The sequence below is a fragment of the Schistocerca nitens genome, chromosome 7, assembly GCF_023898315.1.
Source record: "Schistocerca nitens isolate TAMUIC-IGC-003100 chromosome 7, iqSchNite1.1, whole genome shotgun sequence".
Lineage (NCBI taxonomy): Eukaryota > Metazoa > Arthropoda > Insecta > Orthoptera > Acrididae > Schistocerca > Schistocerca nitens.
The window spans coordinates 572,804,535-572,827,778 of NC_064620.1; the positions used below are offsets into that span (position 1 = coordinate 572,804,535).

General features: G+C 40.8%; 1 protein-coding gene across 1 annotated transcript in view; it reads left to right on the plus strand.

The window, feature by feature from the left end:
- The window catches only part of LOC126195314 (exosome complex component RRP41), a 34,235-nt gene extending 26,140 nt beyond the window's left edge, over nt 1–8,095 (plus strand). Inside the window, exons 4-5 of the mRNA XM_049933873.1 lie at nt 6,990–7,199; nt 7,792–8,095. Coding sequence (XP_049789830.1) covers nt 6,990–7,199; nt 7,792–7,968 — 387 coding nt within the window. The 3' untranslated portion in view covers nt 7,969–8,095. The remainder of the gene's footprint in view (nt 1–6,989; nt 7,200–7,791) is intronic.
- Nucleotides 8,096–23,244: the final 15,149 nt, after the last annotated feature.

Below are 23,244 nucleotides of genomic sequence, written 5' to 3' on the forward strand. Positions count from 1 at the left end.
AGTACTGTGCGCAGGCCACAAGGCTATCTGGAAAACAGAGACAACTCTGGTGAGAAATAGGGATAAGCCTCAGAGAAGTTGCTACTGCTGGCTAACAGCAGCTGCTTCTCACTTAACCTGTTAGGGGGATCCTCTGTCCGCTTTGTTGTGGTCATGTATTTTGCAGTGGCGTACTTTTCATAGTAGGTGTTCCTTCTGCGACAGTAGCACTTGCACAGAAGTGGCCAAAGTACTGAAGACGGGTGTTATATCGATCCACATTACACAGTTGCTTCTTAATTTTTACAATGTGCTATTCACAGATAAAATAATGCATGTTTTATGTTTTCAGTTTTATTAAATCCGTTAATGTGAAATGTAAACTGTAACATTTTTTTCTGCCATTTAAAAGGAATCAAATGGTACTGACTTACTCCAGCTACTCTCTTGCAGTTTAGGAAACAATGAGGGAAATTTATTGCCCAACATTGTGTGTAAACTGTTTAGAAATGTTTTGGGGATGTCCGTAAAAAGGTTTCAGTGTATTGAGGATATTTTGAACATTTCTAAAACACATTTCTCATTTCCCACTAGATGAAAAACATTAAAATAAGTTCGGCAGTACATGTACATGCTGATATGTTGAACAGTTCCTACCTCATTCTCTCAAAACAGGCATTAAATATGTGGCACACTGAGGACACAGGTCAAATAATTGGATATGTGTTTGATTCTCCAGTTGTGGGACATGGAAAGTGTGAATAAAATCAATAACTTGTTGGATTAGTTTACCTTCACATAATCCGTTAATGTTTATTTTGCTGTTGCACCAACTTTTGGAATGAATTTTAAAATAAGATTTTCTGGGTAATGTACAGGTATACATAAATATTGTGCTTGAATCTTTATTTATATATTTATTTATTTGCTTTATGCCAGCACAAGGATGGCTTTTACAAAATCATAAATAATAATGACATTAACAAAGTGCTACATATTACAATTATTGCATCTTATATCAATATTGTATATTTATTAGTTTATGGCTGACACACTGCTGGTTCATTTCACAAGCAGTGTTTTAAAATTCATTGAATGAATATAAACATTTTTCTATCAGAAAAGGTTTTAATTTTGTATAAAAATCAATCTCCTTAGATATTTGTATAAATTATGGCAGTTTATTAAGCCAAATCAAACCATTAATGTATGGGCATCGATCTGTCCTTTTGAATTTTGATCATGTTCAAAAGTAGTTGTACTTTGTTGTGGTGTTGTGATCATGTACATCACTGCACTTGACAACTCCAGTTGGCTGACTCATAAAAAAAAAAGTGAGATGCTGCTGTGTAGAGCAACGTATCCTGTTTGTAGGACCACACCATCTGAGGGCTAGAGACCCAAAAGATTATTGCTGGGGTCCTTGCCCTTGGTGGTTGGTGGGTTGATGGCTGCCCAGGAGTGAAAGGCTGGTACTCCCTCCTGGACAGCGTTGGTAGTGGCATTGTATAAATTTAAACTCTTCCTGACCTTCCTGTTTCCTGATCTTAGAATGGAAAATCCAGGATGGAATGCAACAATATTGTGAAAATATAGTTGCTCTTCATCGTATAGCTCAGAAGCTGAGCCATAGGTAGGCACAACAAAAAAGACTGTCAGAAAGTGAGCTTTCGGCCAACAAGACCTTCATCGGAAATAGACAAAACACATACACACACTCTGGCTGCTGAGGCCAGGCTTTCTGACAGTCTTTATGTTGTGTCTGTCTGCGGCTCAGCATCTCCGCTATGTGGTGAGTAGCAACTATCATTTTCATAGTATTGTTTTCTAATCTTAACACATGAGTTGTTAATTTTAAGTGTTTCAGTTTCCTAATTAGTCTGAAGTTTGTTTTTGAAAGCTGCAGCTCTATTAAAACTTAGTTAAAAAATAAAAGTCAAATAAACTTCATATTATGTATATGTACAATTTAATACTATGAAATTGTGGCCTGTCTTGGCCACTAGACAGCAGATCATTTGTACATGGCAGCAGATAAAATAACGAGAGATTAACAGCTTTTTAGAAGTTTAGATGAAAAGTCAATGTGGGCTGTGCTGCTATGTTACTGTTTGCAGCCTATGCAGGTCTGCAGTGTAAAGTGCTTCCCTGGACATCTCTGGCACTTTCATATTGATAATGCTACCAGACAAAAAATATTCCAGCGCTTATGTAGCATTTTGCTCTATAGGATGCAGCACCAGCACCACCTATGAAAACAGACAAATAATATGTAAACTGCATTACAACTACTACATAACGAACTATCCACACAGATGAATGGCCACCAGTAAAGCTGTAGCCAAATGCCAACTTTTTGCACAGCATACAAGCTACCTGACATAATGTGGTAGAGTTCAGCTACTTCAAAACATGTGCCATTTACGAGGAGAAGTCCCCAGCAGTGGAATGAACATTTTGAAACCATCTATACGGTGATCCAGGTTAAGGTTGCAAGTATTAACCTGGTGGGCCCTTGTTTGTGAGTAACTTAAGAAAACAAATTCTGAGCTTTCACGTGATGCCTTACAGCTTTAAAAAAATAAACTGTATATGGATTATTTACGTAGCATAATGAATATACAAGCCTCAAGTGCAAATGTTATGGGTTCAACTCTCATGAGGTGCTGTGAAATTCTTCATTTTTAACTCTTTATCAGAATGACTTTGATGATTATTTTTATTCAGTTCATTGGTTGAATGTAATTTATCATTTTTATTTCTTCATCATGTCATTTTTATCATTGTATTTTTCAGTTGCTCTCAGTTTTTCTTCCTACAATTCCTTCTGCTCATAGAATCTTTGTCCATGTGATTTTAGTTAAACCCATTCATTAACATCGATTTAATTTCTTCTGTTTCATCATCCTATATTTTCAACAATGTTATTGCATTTATTATTCATTATTTCTGTTCCCCATTTGGCTTGAATTTAGTTTTGCTTATAATCCGTTCTTTCATTTAAATCTTCATCTGCATTATTTTTTCCATAGTGCAATAAGAATTTGTTTTAAATGTTTGTATGATGATTGCCATCCAAGAAAACATATGTTTTTGAAACCAAATGCACATATAAATAGATTTTGGTCTTTTGATTTTTAACTGATACGTTGGCATTCCCAAATGTTTGAATATTGTGATAGATAAATAAAAATAATTATATAATTAAATTCCCATACACAGAGATTCCAGCTGGAGAGAGAGTGCTAGGAAGAAAACATGAGAGCAATTGAAAAGTTGTCACTGTCATTAAAATGACTTAACAAGGAATAAAAATTAAAAATGCACATTTAAACCCATTGACTGAATAAAATATGACTTAAGTAATTTTGATGAAGATTAAAAAATAAAAAAAATTGTAGCACCTGATGAGATTTAAACCTACAACCTTCTGCATATGAGGCATGTACTACAACCATTCCACTATGCTATGAGTCCTTGTAACATTTCTTTTCTAATGCTATAGGCCATCACATGAAATTCTGTCCTCCCCCCCCCTCCCCTGCCGTCTTATTACTGGCAAATTGTTTCAAACAATCAGTCCTACTGCTGGGGACCTCTCCTTGTTAGATGCCCCCAAAGTCAGTGTCAGCTTTCCCTGTTAGATATCTTTTGCTCCTGCCCCCATGCTAGCTTCACACTCGTAGAACATTTCTACTCCACCTTATTTCACCTACTACATCTTCCTTTCCTCATCTCTTCTTCACTCTTTGATTTTCCTTCTTACCTCTCTACTTTTTCTCAGAACTTTGCTGGTGGTCCTTTTAATTGTCAAATACTTCACCTGCACATCTGCATGCACATGTGTGCACGAAACATATTAAGCTTAAATGCAAAATCTGTAAAGAAAACTTTGATTCGCTCTCTCTTACTTTAACAAAACTTCCTTTCAGCCATTCCTTTTTCTTTGGACTTTGTATGACTTGAGGCTGGGCCTGAATCATCTGAGCATTGATTTGTCTTGATATTGGTTTGCATTTCAGTTGCAGTATGCTCCTGTTCTGTCCATTGTGGCATATATACAACTGAGGCACCAAGTTGTGTGTATCATTGCAATAACCCTTATATAAAAGTAACAACCCACATACATAAGCAGCATATTTTCATTATACCATCGCAAGGAAGTGTTTCACTTAGAGCAAGAGATACTAGCTCTGGCTAATAGCAAAGAATGTGGTACATTAATGCAGATATTATGTGGCTAGGAACGTCACATGATTTTTTGCAGGTTGTTGTTGTGTAAGTTTTTTGCCATCTGACCTCTTCTTGCAAGAAGACTGGACTTTTATAAGTGACAGAATATACTGTTCAACTGCCTCCATAGCCAAACTGTTAGCATTGCTCCCTTTGGTGCAGAAGGATCCAGGTTCGATTCCCGGTGCCTTGTCAGATTTGATCTGAGTTAGGGAGGTCTAGAATGGGGACCACTCAGCCTTGTGGGACCAAATGAAGAGCTGCTTGAATAAAGCAGCATAGTGGGACCATTACGTTTTATCTACTGGTGATAATGGCTGGAAGCATTATCAACAAACTGAACACATTCCACAATCATAGATTGCTCCTCACAGTGCCTTGTAAGCAGCGGTCGGAACAGGTCTAAGGCCTAATCTGTGAGTGATATTTATGTTTTTAATATTGTAGTATGGGTATCTGTGCAAAGTGTCCATAAGCTGCAGATGACTGGATCCTTATCCTGAGTTTTATTTTTTCCCGTCCTGGACTTTGCAATACCATGATAAAATTCTTAGCTTAAAAGTCACATTTATTCTTCTACATGTATTTCCCCCACAACACTTAATTTATTATTTCTGCATTTAATGTTTTGCATCAACATTGTTACAAAACGCCTAGCAATTTGATTAAGTTAAGCTATGTCAGAAATGCAGCTGTTTGCCAACAGTATCTTGTGGCTAATGTGCATCATCTTAAAATGATTTAGTTTTCTTTCCTGACAAGTTGAACTATGTCAATTTTCTAAGTTTCCTAACCGGGTGAGTTCATCATAATCACTCACATTATTATCGGCTCACCTGGCAAAAACCTAAAATATAAAATAACTCCAGGTGTTTTGTATGGTAGGCAAGTACAGGGAAACTTAAGATCTGGTTTCTAAATTATTAAGTTCCCTTCTTTTCCATTTCAGAAAGCTCAGAATTACATATATACATTTGATTACTCACACACCCTCTCTGATGTATCTGTTGCTGATAATCTACATGCTCTGCAAGAAGTGGTATTGGAAGCTTCATGTACAGTGAAATCATTTGCAGACAAATAGCAACCATGCATGTTCTGTCCAAAAATGTGACAATTGCTGCTGTTGCACATTTTCTGAACAACAAAACATGCTACAACTTGTGATACGACTGGAGCATCAATGCAATGCTACAGGAGACAAGAATGTTCTCCATTTTTTGCAACCAGCCATTCACATACCCTTCTTAACACTCTGAGCCATGATTCAGAGCTTTTGCAACATAAATGGTTTCATCCTTCAGGCACTTGTACTGAAAAATGAAAAGCATGAAATAGTGGATTGTGGCGGAACCACTGGTGCTCAAAGGATTAAGATTGTAGTACCTGCGGTAATATTTTGGTTGAGGTATCGAAATGACTTGCTCAATCAGAGATGTGACAATTGCTTTTCTGTCACCTCGATGGCTTTGTAAGATTGAAATGGATATCTAAAAAGTTTGTCACTTGACAAAGATAACATGGGCTCTGAGGTAACGCTCTTCTCTGAAAATAATCATCTTGTAAAGCAATGCATTAGTCAGACAACTTCTCAAACATAGCCTCATTTTTTAATTTTAGAGGGCCTCGGTCTTTCCAGATTGTACCTATAAATTAGGCTCTGCGTGCTATACACTGCCTCAGAAACTAGCCCAGAAAATAAACTCAAAACAGGGCCACTTCTAAGCATCTTCAGTGAATGTTGATGCAGGTTGGAGATGGTGTCAGACGTCCACTCTGACCAACCCTAGATTAGCTCATACTCTGTCAGTTTACCTGTAGAACATGGTGCATATTATTGTGTACTCATATGAGTGAGAACGTTGTCCCACATTGATGAACACACTGGTGCGCTACATATACTGCGCATTTATGCTGCTAGTGTATTCCAGTTTCACTTCTATGAAGGACTGGATTACACAGATGCCATTAGGAGTAAACACTGTGTAGTCAGCTCAGTGGCTTTGCGTGGTTTTTAAGGGACTTATGACACTAGTATACTAGTAAAATTCAGCACCTGTAATTTTTACCGCAGCATTTATCCACAGACTTCCAAAATGATGTACTTTCAACAAAGGTGAATAGGGGCTGTGCAACAACAGGAATGCCTTTTGAGGTAACATGGGTGTTGTCATCAGTCTCACTTGATTCAACCTTTTCCTAAGCCTTTCAGGGACATCTTTGTAAAACATTTGGTTGACAGTTTGTACTGGAGGAACACGCGGGCAAGTGCTCTACCAACTGAGCTACCCAAGCACGACTCACGCCTCCTCCTCATGGGCAAAGGTCCTGAGTTCGAGTCTCGGTCTGGCACACAGTTTTAATCTGCCAGGAAGTTTCAAATCAGCGTTGTTATAATCTTTGATTTGCTCATTTGTTCAGTCGAGGAGATGTCTCAGTGTGCCACTCCTCACTTTGCCGCTTTGTCTCAGGATCACATTCTAAAATCCAGGCTTCATCATCTGTGATAACACGGCTAGGGGTTCTGCGCACGTGTGTGTGTGTGTGTGTGTGTGTGTGTGTGTGAGAGAGAGAGAGAGAGAGAGAGAGAGAGAGAGAGAGAGAGAGAGAGATAGCACTGGAAAACGAGTATTCATGCAAAAATTAATCACATCTGTGCTGTTACGTGTGGTTGTGCACCAAACATCAGTTAGTTTTGCCTGTCCTCATTTTTATGGATTGTTTGCATCCAGGAGTTTCTGCTATTTTAATATTTTCTACAAGTATTCGTTTTTCAGGTTCTGCAGGCTGACGGTGGAAACTACTGTGTTTGTGTTAATGCAGCTACTCTTGCATTAATTGATGCTGGTATTCCCATGAAGGAGTACATGATATCTTGCTCGGCCACTCTAGCGAGTAACAATAAACCAATGGTTGACATAAGCCACGTGGAAGAAATTTCTGGTGGATGTAATCTTACAATTGCAGCTTTGCCAATATCTGGCCAGGTAAAAGTCTTTGCTTTCATATTCTGAGTATTGCATTCTTGAAAAGGAAGAAAAGTTTCCATTCTAGAGTTAAATTTTGTTGCCAGTGAAATAAGCATTCATGAAAAACAGCAGTATTTATTTATTTTATCTTCGTATTGACCAACCGGTATCATGTAGCATTTCAGTTCTTCTTTATTTCTTTGCTGTTTCCTTTGTTTTGCAGTACTCCTTCATCTTCTCCACACACAGTCTTTTCTTTTTTTCATGTTTTTCCTTAGTCTTTACATTTTCTGCCTTGTAAGCCTCCTAAATTTAGTATTTTATTCTTTCTGTTATTTCCAGTTCCCTGATATTGATATTTTCAGTCCTTTTCTGATCTCTCTAATCTGTGGTGCTGTGGACTTCTTTCTCTAGAAATACAATATTATTTGTTTCATCAGCATGTTTTCATTCATTTTTTAGAGATGCCCAAAGGAGATTAACCTTGGCTTTGCCATTACTTCTGATATTTTCTGTATAGACCTGTTTTGGTAGATATCCTCATTTTCAGTATATCTAGCACTTTTATTTGTTGTAGTTCAGTAACGGCACCTTGTTTTTTAAATTTCAGATAGCTGTAATGGAGATGTCACAGAGGTTTCATATTGACAGTTTCCATGAAGTGGTAGAGTGTGCACTGGAGGGATGTCGTGAAATCCATCGGATTTTGAATGCACAAGTAATTGAACATGTACAAACTGCTGGTGTTGCATCCAACTGGGGAATTAAGTCTGCAAATGAACTGTGATTTCACTTTTACTTAAAAACAATAACTTTGAACTTGTCTGTGGATTCTAAATTATGTTGTGGCAACAAGTATTGAGAGTACTATATTTTGATACTATAAAACCATTTCATTGTGTCTACAACCCTTATTTTGTGATAAGATTCTTGCAATTCCAAACCTGTTGTGAATGAGATCCTTCCCCTGTCTTCCTTGATAACTGCAACTATCTGATCATTATACATGTACAAACAGTGTGGGGAGGGGGGAAGAGAGAGAGAGAAATGCTGTATGTTGTGAAGTGCCAAGTTGAATAAAGCCATTACATCGTGTACACTATGCTGGAGAGGCATTTAAATGTTATGTTAGGAACTATATACATTCACTAAAGGAAGGTTCACTACAGTAATTGAAATTAGATCCACTGTTTTTCTTGTTATACATAAATGATCTTTCATTGTATATCCAAGAGTAATTTCATACAGCAGGTATTATAATCGTGCCAAATGGAGTAATTTCAACACTTGAAAATACAGATATTTATTTATTTAAAGTTATAACTGGTTCTTTCCAAGTGGACTGTCACAGAATTTGAATAAAACACAATAAATGCAATTAAGTATTGGACAATGCGTGACCACACCATTAGTAATAATGCATGAGTATAAATCTATAAAAGAAACAATATTCTGAATTTCTATATTTTTTAATTGATAAGAATGTGAACTGGAAGTCAACATGTTATAGATCTTAAATTCCTTTGCTCTGTAACTGTATGTTATATGATATCAGATTTTGGAGGTGAGAAGATCATTCACTAATGTCTCGTGCTATCATTTTTTTTTGAGTAACTCATCATTAAGGAGAAAAGGCCTTCATTGCAAAAGAGCGTATAATAAGGGTAATATGTGAGCGTATAATAAGGGTAATATGTGAGCATGTAATAAGGGTAATATGTGATGTCCACTGTAGAATCTCTTGTAGACAGCTCTATAAACAGTTGCATGTACACAACAGTCTCACAGTACATTTACCCCCTTATTAAGTTTGTTGTCAATAGTGAATTACAGTCTATAATAACAGTAACGTTCATAAATATCATACTAGGAGAAGAGTTTCACTACCCATCACACAGACAGGAATATGGTATTCACTCATAAATAAATCTGACCACCTATAAGTGATGTAAAGAATTTAACCTTTAACTGCTGAGGTATGGCCTGTGAGACTGCAATTCAGACATCAGTACTGTAGAGGAGAGAGCCAAGAATTCTGAAAATGAAGAAATTTATTACAGCAGTCATTCAGAAATGGATGTTTCAGAAGTTTCATCATCTGATGAGAGGTAGACCTGGATCCTGTAGAAATAACCCCAAGAAGTTTTTATGGCAAGAACAGGTAAAAGTGTTCAAAGAATGCACTGAACAGAGCAGTTATAACTCCTTCGCATAATATCATCATCAAGTTACCCCCTTCAAAGTTGCCCAAAAATGAAAAGCATGACCCTTTTTTCATTTGGTGTAAGCTCATGGATAATGAAATGATGTGAAATTTTGAAATGAACAAATAAAAAAGTAGTTGCTTATAAAAATAAAATCTCAAATGAAAATCACCTTGAACTCACTGAATTAGACTCAGTAGCTGAGAGCATCTTTTGGTATATTGTTCTATTCGGCAGTAATCAGATACTACTGCACTGCTTACAATACATCAATGCAGCAGATGAGTGAAAGCGTATTCGGTGATAAGCTTGCAGCTGTAGTGTGTATATTTGAAAAAATTATTTCTAATTCCCAAAGCCTGTACAATTTTGAAGAAAGTGTTACTCTAGATGAAATGTTGGTGCCTTTTCGAGGCTGTTCTTATTTTGTTGTCTAAGTGTCACAAAAACCTGCCGAATACAGCATCAAAATTATGAGTATGACAGCCATACTAAAACCTATCACTTCTACAGTGGGTACATTTATTGTGGAAAAGGTTCCAGTGGCCAAAATTTAACATCAGAAGAAAAGAAATTTTTGGTACCAACTCAGTCTGCTTATGTAAACCAGTTTATGGTTCTCGTTGCAGTGTTATTGCTGACAATCAGTTTACATCTGTTGCGTTGGTCAATTATATGAAGGAACTTGGGTATGTTGAAATCTGCGTTACTTGGTTTCAAGAGTACAAGAACACTGTGTTCCTATGATGGGGCGGGGAATTTGATGGTGGTAATTTTGTCAATGTGCCGTTCCATTCTGATGAAGCAGACAGGTATACACTTAAGCCTGACCCCCAGGGGGTCCACAACTCTTTTGTGGATACGTGCGTAGCGAGCACGGGACTTCGAGCTAGTGTGGCCCTCTTTCCTTTCCGGGCTGCATACCCACCTTTTCCATATCCTTCCCCATTCTCCATCTTCCCCTCCCCCCCCCCCCCCCCCACCTCTGCCTCTTCCCTTCCCTTTCTCCCCCTCTGGGAGTATGTTTCGTGCCTACGTCCGGAGACGGACACTCGAAACTTATGTCTCTCTTCTTCGCTTTCTCTCCTGGCGAGTCTTTGTCCTTCTCTTTTCCTTACCTCTTCTCTCTACCATTTTCTGCGCTGCGGCGTTTGAGACCTCTCTTCTTTCCTTTCCCTTTCTTTGTTCCTCCCTTTCTCTTTTTTCCTCCCTCTGCATGTCTGAAGGCCGACCGACGCATTCCCATGCGTAGCCGGTGACAGGATAACGCATAATTCCCCGCTCCGGGTTGACAGGTAGGTCACTTACATATCCCCTGGTAACGGTCAGGCCCAGGGAGGGGGTGATTACCCGAGCTGATACCTTCCGAAAGTGCCGATTGGTCCCTCTGTCTGTTTCTCGGGAGGTGTGAACAATCACCAAAGGCAGGAGTGCCCTCACAGAGGGCCCCCACAAGGAAGGAGCGCGCCATCGGAGATGCCGGTAATCATGGGGGATACTTCCGCAATGGTTTCCTTATCATCTACTATGTCTGCTCATTAGCGAAAGTTAAATGAGTCTCAGCCACGGACAATTCTTCCATCAGTGCCACAGTTCCTTGTTGTTTCTCGGTCAGACGAAGGTCAAGACTTCTCCACAGTCAACCCTTTCAGTATTCAAAAGGTGTCGACGCAATTGCAGGTCCTGTAAAGTCTTGTTCGCGATTACGAAATGGCACCTTGTTGTTAGAAACAGTCAGTGCCCTCCAGGCACAAAAATTGCTGCATACTTCACTGCTACACACCTTCCCTGTCCGAGTGGAAGCGCACCACACTTTAAATTCATCACGTGGGGTCGTTTATACACACTCCCTTGACAGATTGTCCGACGAGGAAATTCAAAACTACCTGTCTGACCAGAGCGTAACGGCTGTTCGAGTCTCGAAAAGGGTTGACAAGGACTTGATTCCAACCCGTACTGTCTTCTTGACATTTGACAGAGTTCGGACATAAAAGCAGGCTATGAGATAGTTTCCATTCGCCCTTACATCCCAAACCCTATGTGTTGCTATCGGTGTCAGCGGTTCAATCATACCAGCCAGTCATGTTCCAATCCGACCAAATGCGTTACCTGTGGCAAGGGTGCCCATGAGGGTGCTTGTCCACCTCCATCCCCTCGTTGCATCAACTGTATGGGTGACCACGCTGCTTCCTCTAGAGATTGCCCCATTTTTAAAGACGAATGGCTCATTCAGGAAATCAGAGTGAAGGAAAAGGTGTCTACCTTTGCTGCTCGAAAGTTATTCGCCAGTCGAAAGCCCACTGTGCCTCACGCAGGTAAATACAGCACTGTCCTTGCCTCTCCTCGGCCTACAAAGGAGGCAGCCATGCAGACTTGTGATCTCACCTCGTCAGATCTGCCAGCGCAAAGATTGCCCGTTCAACCTCCCCACTCTCACCTGCTCATTCTATGGTTCTGCTAAATCACAAGCCCCAATATCACACACCTCCAAAAAAGATTTTTTACGTACCTCGACTTCACAACCATCGATTCCTCCTTCATCTCAATGTCCTGTTTCCAAGAAGGCTAATAAGAAGCCCAGTTCCTCTCCTTCTCTGCCACGGCATGTCTCATCTACAGCACCACCTTGCGGGAACCGTCGTCGGCCGTCGTCTGTGTCGCCGAGGTGCACTGCAGGCGGCCGCTCAACCGGCCGATCGCTGGTGGCAGGAGCTGCTCCTGAACAACAGCCTTTGGCTGAATTCTGTTCCACGCTGTCGGCCGCCGGCTCTCAGCAGTCGTTGAGGGCAACCTTGGTCGCATTCATCCCTTTTCTGTCCACCCTATGTCCATTATCCATTGGAATATCCGTGGCATTCGAGCCAATCGGGGTCAATTGTCGATCCTCTTACGATCCTACTCGCCGGTCATCTTCTGTCTTCAGGAAACAAAGCTGCATTCCCACGATCACTTTTTTTTTCCCCCATTTTCAGTCAGTCCAATTTGATCTCCCCTCTGTTAAAGGCACTCCAGCACATGGAGGACTCATTATTCTTCTCCATGATACTCTCCATTATCACCCAATCCCCTTAAACAGTTCCTTCCAAGCTGTTGCTGTCCGTCTTTCCATTCCTGGATACACCTCCTCTCTTTGTACTGTATACATTCCATCATCCACACCTATGGCAAGAGCTGATCTTCATCTCCTTGGTCATCTTCTGCCCCCCTATTTGCTGGTTGGGGACTTCTATGCCCACCACCCGCTTTGGGGATCTCCGCGTCCTTGTCCGTGCGGCTCACTATTGAATGACGTCTTCCACCAAGCGGATCTTGTTTGCCTCAACACTGGGAACCCTACATTTTTGTCTGCCTCCACGACAAATTTCTTCCATTTGGACCTTTCAGTCAGTACTGTTCCGCTAGCTCAGTACTTCGAATGGTTCGCTCTTGCTTTGCTGATACACACTTGAGTGACCACTTTCCATGTGTCCTTAGATTGCAGTCACAACTGCCATATATGCGCCCGAGGCGCTGGAACTTTGCCCAAGCCAATTAGACACTTTTTTTTGTCTCTAGCAACATTCGATGACCGTCACTTTCCTAGCGTCGACGATGAGGTCACTCATATTACAGAAGTTATTCTTATAGCTGCGGAACGTTCAATACCTCGCACCTCCGATTTGCCCCGACACCCCCAAGTTCCTTGGTGGAACGAGGCATGCCGTGACGCAATACGTGAGCGGTGACATGCTCTTCGCGTTCCGCCACCTTGGCCATTTGTATCTGCTATAAGCAGTTCCGTGCTCGATGCCGTCGAGTCATCTGCGATGGCAAGAAGGAAAGTTGGGACTTCTTTACTAGCTCATTTAAAACCTTCACTCCCTCCTCGGAAGTTTGGAGTCGGATTCAACAGTTATCCGGCGTGCCTAGTGTCTCCCCAGTCCCTGGGCTCACTGTCGCGCGTGATACATTAGTGGACCCCGTCGCAATTTCTAACTCATTGGGTCAACACTTTGCTGAGATTTCGAGCTCTTCAAATTACCCACCAGCTTTTCTCCCGAAGAAACGTGCAGCAGAAGTGCGACCTCTTGCTTTCTCCTCTCAAAATTGTGAAAGCTATAATACTGTTTTCTCCATGTGGGAACTCCAACATGCACTCTCTTCTTCTCGCTCTTCCACCCCAGGACCAGATGGTATCCACATCCAAATGTGGATCATACCATAGTCTTGTGTTACCTCCTCCGCCTTTATAATCGAATTTGGATCGACAGTACTTTTCCCAGAAGATGGCGGGAAGCTATCGTCGTTCCTGTTCTGAAACCTGGAAAGGACAAACATATCCCCTCTAGCTATTGCCCCATTTCTCTCACGAGTAGTGTATGTAAGGTTTTGGAGCATATGGTGAATTGCCATTCAGCTTGGTGGCTGGAGTCCCAAAGTCTTTTAACACCTGCCCAATGCGGTTTCCGAAAGCATTGTTCTGCAGTTGACCATCTTGTTGCTCTCTCCACTTATATCATGAACAATTTTCTCAGGAAACGCCAAACAGTTGCAATATTTTTTGATCTGGAGAGAGCATACAATACCTGTTGGAGGACAGGCGTTCTCTTGGGGCTTTCAAGGTCGGCTGCCCCCTTTTCTACATGAATTCATGGCAGAGCGCACATTTAAAGTGCGGGTGAACACTGCTTTCTCCCATACTTTCTCCCAAGAAAACGGGGTAACTCAGGGCTCCGTGCTAAGTGTTGTACTGTTTGCCATTGCCATAAATCCAATTATGGATTGTCTCACTCCTGATGTCTCGGGCTCCCTCTTTGTGAACGATTTTGCGATCTACTACAGCTCTCAATGGACCAGCCTTCTTGAACGATCGCCTCCACTCTTGGAGCATCGAAACTGGCTTCCGCTTTTATCCCAGTAAGACCGTTTGTGTCAATTTTTGGCGTCATACGGAGTTTCTTCCGCCTTCCTTACATCTAGGGCCTGTCATCCTTCAATTTGGGGATGTCGCTAAATTCTTGGGTCTTACATTTGACAGAAAACTGTGCTGGTCCTCCCATGTTTCCTATCTTTCGGCTCGCTGTCTGCAGTCCGTCAACACCCTCCGTGTTCTGAATGGTACCTCCTGGGGAGTGGACCGAGTGGTCCTTCTCCGCCTCTACCGCGCCTTAGTGCGCTCGAAATTGGACTATGGGAGCATAGTTTACTCCTCTGCTTGACCGTCTATTCTTCGGCGTCTCGACTCTGTCCACCACCGTGGATTACGTTTAGTGTCTGGAGCTTTTTACACCAGCCCTGTGGAAAGCCTTTATGCTGAGACTGCTGAACCTCCACTGTCCAATCGGTGAGCTGTCCTTCTGAGTCGTTATGCTAGCCATCTGTCTTCCATGCCTGCTAATCCGGCCCATGACATTTTTTTCAACGCCTCCTTGGATTTAGGGTATGCAGTCCACCCTTCCCCTCTACTACCACTGGGAGTCCGCTTCTGTCAACTGCTACAGTCTCTTTCCTTCCACTTTCCTAAAACTTTCTTGACAACTTGGGGTACAGTACCGCCTTGACTCCGGCCCCAGACCTGCCTGCTCCGTGACCTTTGTCAGTTTCCCAAGGATGTAACGCCTTCTCTTGTTTATCATTGGGCCTTTGCTGCTCTATGCACACAAATGAAGGATGCCACATTTATTGACACTGATGGCTCAAAAACATCATTTGGTGTTGGGAGTGCCTATATTATTGGCGACACCCCTAATCGATTTCGGCTTCCCGGCCAGTGTTCGGTTTTTACTGCAGAGCTTTACGCTGTTCTCCAGGCTGTCCAAAACATCCGTTGCCATCAGCGGATACAGTATGTTATCTGCTCAGATTCGCTCAGCTCTCTCCTCAGTCTCCAAGCTATCTACCCTGTCCACCCTATGGTCCACCGGATTCAGGACTGCCTCCACTTGCTCCACTTGGGGGGCGTCTCTGTGGCATTCCTCTGGATCCCAGGACATGTTGGTATCTGTGGAAATGAGGCGGCCGATATAGCGGCCGAGGCTGCACTCTCTCTTCTTCAGCCTGCTATTCGCGTGATTCCCTTCGCCCATCCACGGAGTGTTTTATGTCGTCGTGTTGCTCTTTTATGGCACGCACATTGGTCGACACTTCCCAATAATAAATTGCGGGACGTGAAAGCTCTTCCCTGTGCTTGGACCTCTTCCTCCCGAATTCGTCGTCAGGAGGAGGTAATTTTAACTAGGCTTCGGATAGGGCACTATCTTTTCAGCCATCGACATCTTTAAAGTGGTGATCCTCCCCCACTATGTCCCCACTGCTCTCAACTGTGGATGGTGAGACACGTTTTACTTGAGTGCCCCTATATTACTCCATTACTTGCCCGTCTAGAGCTGTCATCTGATATATCTTCCATTTTAGCAGATGACACGTGCTCAGCCGATCGCGTTCTCGAGTTTATTAGTGCCAGTGAGATGACGTCAGTCATTTGAAGCTCTTTTTGGGGACAAACAACCCACCTTCTGTAGTGGTTTTTTAAGCTTTCCTTCTGTTTTTAGTTTCCCCACTTTTTTGAGTTGCGCTCCCATTGCTGCTGGTTTCCAGTTTGGTTTTTTTACCTTTTCCTAAGTCACAGACCTGGCGATAATGACCGTAGCAGTTTTGCGCCCTAAAACCATATAAAAAAACCACTTAAGCCTGAAATTTTTGCCTATTATAACTCCACAAAGGGGGAGATTGAATGGAGTAAATGCATATGTGCTGTACAACACTCAATTTACCAAGCCAACAGAAAGAGGAATTTTTCTAAAAATATTAGGACATGCTTTAGCATTGCCTCAGGTGCATTGGTGTGCTGTAAACAACAGGTTGCCATGGAAACTAAGAGCGACAGTCACCCGAGTTCTTGGACCCAACGCACCTTAAAAACAAGCTCCAGCCCTTGAAAAATGAGGTAAAAACAGATGAACATGCTACGCTTGCCTATCAAAAATGAAGAGGAAAAACTGCTTATACCTGTAACACAAGCAGAAAGCCTATTTGTGTATAGTGTGCTCCATTTGAATGCAAAAACTGCAGCTAATGGTGTGCTAGTGAAATTTTTTAATTGTATGATCAAAATATCTGATTTATATGTTACATTACTCAGAATTTCGTATAATTTAAAATTTCAAAGAATGATTTGTAATATAAACAAATTTTGTTTCCTTTTGGCTCATGTTTGTAATGCATTTTATGGAACTTGCCGATTTTATAAAAAACATGCTTTATAAATAAATTAATATTCCTTTTAGTTTTTATGTATTCATTTGAAATAGTTAAAAATGCAAAATTAAATAACATATCATATTGATGCTTGTACGACGACTACAATACAGAGGTGCTGTAGCGTAGCAAGATCGGCACATCATCAGTTAGTTACTGAATATTAAAATTATTGCAAAGCACAAACTGAAACCGTGTGTGTGTGTGTGGGGGGGGGGGGGTCCAGGAGAGGTAGAGATAATATAAGTGGTGAGCAAGTTGCGATATTTTCGATAGAGATGATGTACTATGATTGTAAAACTGACTCATTTCATATCATAGCAAGAGGTCACATATGATCCACTAGACACGCAAGCAACTAATTAAATGACTTACTAAACTGGGCTGTCACACTTTTTTTTCCCATACAAGCTTCTGACCCTGCGCTATACGATGAGGGTACACCTGAGACTCAATGCCACCTGGGAAATTTGTGGGCACGTGACATGGCAAGAAAAGTGTGCAAGTGAAACAAAAATGAATAGAAACTGTTACAGCAATGATATGGACCACAAATGGGGAAATTTACTGACACATGCAATTTTAACAAAGAGCAGACTGGTATGAGCCAGCACCTGGGAATGAGCATCTCAGAAACATGAAGATGGTTAGCAGTTTGCGTGTTACTGTCTTCAGTATCCATGCAAAGTGGATGAACGTCAGTGAAACAACAAGCAGGTGACAAGAAGTGGCATGCTCGTGCCCCATTAGAGAATGGGAAAGTCAAGGGAATGGCCACTCTGTAAAGTGGCAAACTGTGGCAGATCTAACAAGAGTGTTCAATGCTGAGGCACAAGTGTTTCAGAGGACACAGTTCAGCACACATTGTTGAACATGGGGCTCCGCAAGAGAGAATTTGTACTTGTTCTCGTGTTGATCCAACATCATTGTCAGTTACCTTTGCAAAGGACTGGTATCAGCAAGATAGTGGATATGCCAGCATTCAAGTGAATGTCTGCTCGAAGCCTGCACCTTGCTGCAGATACAGACCCGTGAGGGTGGGGAGATTCCCCGGGCTTCCGTGGGACCTATGGTGAAATTTTGTTTCCTTTTGGCTCATGTTTGTAATGCATTTTATGGAACTTGCCGATTTTATAAAAAACATGCTTTATAAATAAATTAATATTCCTTTTAGTTTTTATGTATTCATTTGAAATAGTTAAAAATGCAAAATTAAATAACATATCATATTGATGCTTGTACGACGACTACAATACAGAGGTGCTGTAGCGTAGCAAGATCGGCACATCATCAGTTAGTTACTGAATATTAAAATTATTGCAAAGCACAAACTGAAACCGTGTGTGTGTGTGGGGGGGGGGGGGGGGGGTCCAGGAGAGGTAGAGATAATATAAGTGGTGAGCAAGTTGCGATATTTTCGATAGAGATGATGTACTATGATTGTAAAACTGACTCATTTCATATCATAGCAAGAGGTCACATATGATCCACTAGACACGCAAGCAACTAATTAAATGACTTACTAAACTGGGCTGTCACACTTTTTTTTCCCATACAAGCTTCTGACCCTGCGCTATACGATGAGGGTACACCTGAGACTCAATGCCACCTGGGAAATTTGTGGGCACGTGACATGGCAAGAAAAGTGTGCAAGTGAAACAAAAATGAATAGAAACTGTTACAGCAATGATATGGACCACAAATGGGGAAATTTACTGACACATGCAATTTTAACAAAGAGCAGACTGGTATGAGCCAGCACCTGGGAATGAGCATCTCAGAAACATGAAGATGGTTAGCAGTTTGCGTGTTACTGTCTTCAGTATCCATGCAAAGTGGATGAACGTCAGTGAAACAACAAGCAGGTGACAAGAAGTGGCATGCTCGTGCCCCATTAGAGAATGGGAAAGTCAAGGGAATGGCCACTCTGTAAAGTGGCAAACTGTGGCAGATCTAACAAGAGTGTTCAATGCTGAGGCACAAGTGTTTCAGAGGACACAGTTCAGCACACATTGTTGAACATGGGGCTCCGCAAGAGAGAATTTGTACTTGTTCTCGTGTTGATCCAACATCATTGTCAGTTACCTTTGCAAAGGACTGGTATCAGCAAGATAGTGGATATGCCAGCATTCAAGTGAATGTCTGCTCGAAGCCTGCACCTTGCCGCAGATACAGACCCGTGAGGGTGGGGAGATTCCCCGGGCTTCCGTGGGACCTATGGTGTTAACCAAAGGCACCATGACAGCTGTGGATCACCTGAACATTATTGTGGACCATCTGAATCCCTTCATGTTCAATGATTTCGCCGATGGTGATTGCATCTTCCAGTAGGACAATGTCCCTGCCATGAGAGCAGAATCGTGCTACAGTGGTCTGAGGAGTATGATTGTGAAATCGCTTTGATATTTTGGCCACAAAATTCACCTCTTCTGTGATGCTATCAGGTGCCCACTCTGCACCCACAAACCACCAGCCCATAATTTATGAGCATTGCTCAATCAGAGCACACACACCTGGTTCCACACACAAGCTGAAATCTACCAAGGACTCAAGGAATTCAAATTATGCAGAATCACCGCTATAGTGTGTTCCAAACAACGCTCTTCAGTAGTTGATCATAATGTTTTGGGCTGATTAAATTACAGTTTTATCGATACTACCTCTGTTTTCTCATTGAGCAGAAAGGCGCTTCATTCCCAGTCTGTTTGTCAAGTGCATTTTCATTTTACCCATTTTACTGTCCGGTGATCAGGAGTGCTGCTTGCCTTTGGCCTTACATCTGAAATAAAGAGCACATTTTAGACACTCACCTATACTGTGCTGCAATTATGGTATTTATTGCAATATTTCTCAGTCCCCCCCCCCCTCCTGCATTAAGCAATTAAACAGTGTATGTAAAAACATACAACAGAAATCAACGTATACAATAAAAGAATTCAGTTACTGTAAATGGTAATAGGCAGGCAAAACGGAATACAGTTTTCTAAAACCTGAAATTGAAAGGTAGTGCAAACTGACAAAGCAGGAATGACTAGATGAGCAATGAAAGGCTACAGAAGCATGCTCGGCTATGAGAAATATAGATGCTATCTACAAGAGAACTAGAGACATCTTTGGAGAAAATAGAAGTACTGTATCAAGTATCAAAAGCTTGGATGGCTATACAGTACTAAGCAACAGAGGGAAAGCTGGGAGGAATGTATGTAACAGCTAAGTATATAAGGGATTTGAACTTGAAGGAAATATTATAGAAAGGGAAGAGGAAGCAGATGAACGTGAGCTGGGGGATGTGACAAGAATGATTTGTCAGAGCTCTGTAAGTCCCCTATATTAGATGACATTCTCACAGAATTATTGTGCCCTTGGGGGAGCCAGCCATGACAAAACTATTCCACTTGAATGCAGGATAATAGTAGATAGATGAAATACCCTCAGACTTCAGGAAGGATGTAGTAGTTCCTATTCTGAAGAAGACAGGTGCTGAGAGGTGTGAATATTATGAAATGGTCAGTGTAACAAGTTGTAGTTGCAAATAATTGATGTGAATTATTTATAGAAGAATGAAAAAACTAGTCTCCAGGATTATTAGTTTGGGTTCCAGAGAAATGTAAGCCATACTGTCCCAACAACTTATCTTAGACTGAAAAAAGGCTTACCTACATTTTTAACATTTGTAGCTTCAGAGAAAGCTTTTGATGATTTTGATTGGAACATGCATTTGGAAATCTGAAAGTAGCAGGGGTAAAATACGGACAGCAAAAAGTTATAGATGACTTATACAGAAGCATGATTACAGTTAATATGATTTGAAAGGCATGGGAGGGAATCAGTGGTTGTGACTGGATATAGCTCCAACCCAGTGTTATTCATCTGTACGTTCAGCAAACAGTTAAGGGGAAAAAGAAGAAATTTGGAAATGCAATTAAAATTTGGGGAGAAGAAATAGTAAAAACTTTGCAGTTGCCAATGATATTATAATTCTGTTAGAGTCAGCAGAAGGCTTTGAAGAGCAATTGAATGGAATGATAGTGTCTCATAAAGGGCTGTAAGATGAAGATCAACAAAAGTAAAATAAGTGTAATGGAATATAGATGAATTAAATCAGGTGCTGCTGATACAATTAGATTAGGAAATAAGGCACATAGGGACAGTTGTATAAACATCGGTGACTGGGGGTCTATTTTGACCTTAGCTCAGAAACTGAACTCTTTTTCAGGACTTCACTCTATTGTATAACACTATACTTGGATTTGAAGGGGGTTCAGTGTTGATGTAAATTATCATGAGAGGTGCTTGGCAGCAATGCTAAAATAATCTACCATTATGACTATCACACTTTGACCGCAGATGTTAATCACACATTATTGATACATACTATCTATTGCAGAATGCCAAATTACAAGAATTGCAAGGCCTGTGCTACAGAAAGAGAACAACAGTAGTGGACTGGCAGTTAACTTCAAAAATATGTATTCATCCTTTGCGAAATATTAGTTTTAGATAATGATATTCTTCATTTATACTTTATGGTTGGGCTTCATAGTCTGGTGGTGAAATGTGTTGTTTGAAACATTTTTGTAACACAATATATTCAAGAAATCTTAAAACCAAGATTAACTTCACGTAGCTGCAGTTTAATAATGTAAAATTTTGCAGATGCCATTTTGTTCGCCTTGTGACTGAAACCCAGTATTGCACAACTATGTGGCAATTATTGAGTGGAAATAATTGTGCTTCACAACTTCTCAAAACATAAAAAAATCATCTGAAGTGACATGGCATGACACAGAAGCCAATTTTGTCACATTGTGTTCCTCAATATGATCTTGTTTACTTTTCACTCTTTGAATTGCATTGTAAACATGATGCTCATATTCTGCTTAATTTTTTTCTCACATCCGTAATATACTGTTGGTTGGAGTAAGTGATTCCATATTTGTTTTTGTTTCATATAAAATATTACACACTATTCTGTGGACCCATGTCTGGTTATTACTACTTACAAATTTGTGTGTGATCTGCTCAAGTTAAATTTATTGTAAGTACTTATATTTCTTATATTCTGTGTTATTTTTGTTTGCATTTGTTTTTCATACATCCATTTAATGGAGGCCTCCGAAATTTTAATTTGAGCAAAAGGATGATTCTAGCACATAGATTTCTGCTAAAGTGTATTATTTGCAGTACCAGTTAATAACATGTGAACACATTTGCATAATTACTGTTGCAGTTTTAGTATTTGCAAGGAATAATGGTCTAGTCACTAAAACTGCAAAGCATACTCATTTATATCGTCATGCACGCATTTAAAATGACTGTGAAACGCAAGGCACTCGGTGGCAAGAAGCAACACCATTCATAACAGAATTATTTACTCATTACATGACAAGATGTAATAAAGCTGGATACCAGTATCTCTTTAATCAGCGTTGTGGGTAAAATCTTCTCAGGTATTGTTGAAAGGAAAGTGCAAGTATTAGCTGAGGACAAATTGGATGAAAATCAGTGTGGGTTTAGGCCTCTTAGAGGTTGTCAGGGCCAGATTTTTAGCTTACGGCAAACAATGGAGATGTGTTACTAGTGGAACATGGAATTGTATCTATGCTTTATAGATCTAGAAAAGGCATATGACCGGGTTCCAAGGAGGAAGTTATTGTCTGTTCTATGAGATTATGGAATAGGAGGCAAACTTTTGCAAGCAATTAAAGGTCTTTACATAGATAGTCAGGCAGCAGTTAGAGTTGATGGTAAATTGAGTTCATGGTTCAGAGTAGTTTCAGGGGTAAGACAAGGCTGCAACCTGTCTCCACTGTTGTTCATATTATTTATGGATCATATAGTGAAAACAATAGACTGGCTGGGTGAGATTAAGATATGTGAACACAAAATAAGCGGTCTCGCATATGCGGATGACTTAGTTGTGATGGCAGATTCGATTGAAAGTTTGCAAAGTAATATTTCAGAGCTAGATCAGAAATGTAAGGACTATGGTATGAAGATTAGCATCTCCAAAACAAAAGTAATGTCAGTGGGAAAGAGATATAAACGGATTGAGTGCCAAATAGGAGAAACAAAGTTAGAACAGGTGGATGGTTTCAAGTACTTAGGATGCAGATTCTCACAGGATGGCAACATAGTGAAAGAACTGGAAGCGAGGTGTAGCAAAGCTAATGCAGTGAGTGCTCAGCTATGATCTACTCTCTTCTGCAAGAAGGAAGTCAGTACCAAGACTAAGTTATATGTGCACCGTTCAATCTTTCGACCAACTTTGTTGTATGGGAGCAAAAGCTGGGTGGTTACCTTATCAATAAGGTTGAGGTTAACGGATATGAAAGTAGCTAGGATGATTGCAGGTACTAGTAGATGGGAACAATGGCAGGAGGGTGTCCACAATGAGGAAATCAAAGAAAAACTGGGAATGAACTCTATAGATGTAGCAGTCAGGGCGAACAGGCTTAGATGGTGGGGTCATGTTACACGCATGGGAGAAGCAAGGTTACCCAAGAGACTTATGGGTTCAGCAGTAGAGGGTAGGAGGAGTCGGGGTAGACCAAGGAGAAGGTACCTGGATTTGGTTAAGAATGATTTTGAAGTAATAGGCTTAACATCAGAAGAGGCATCAA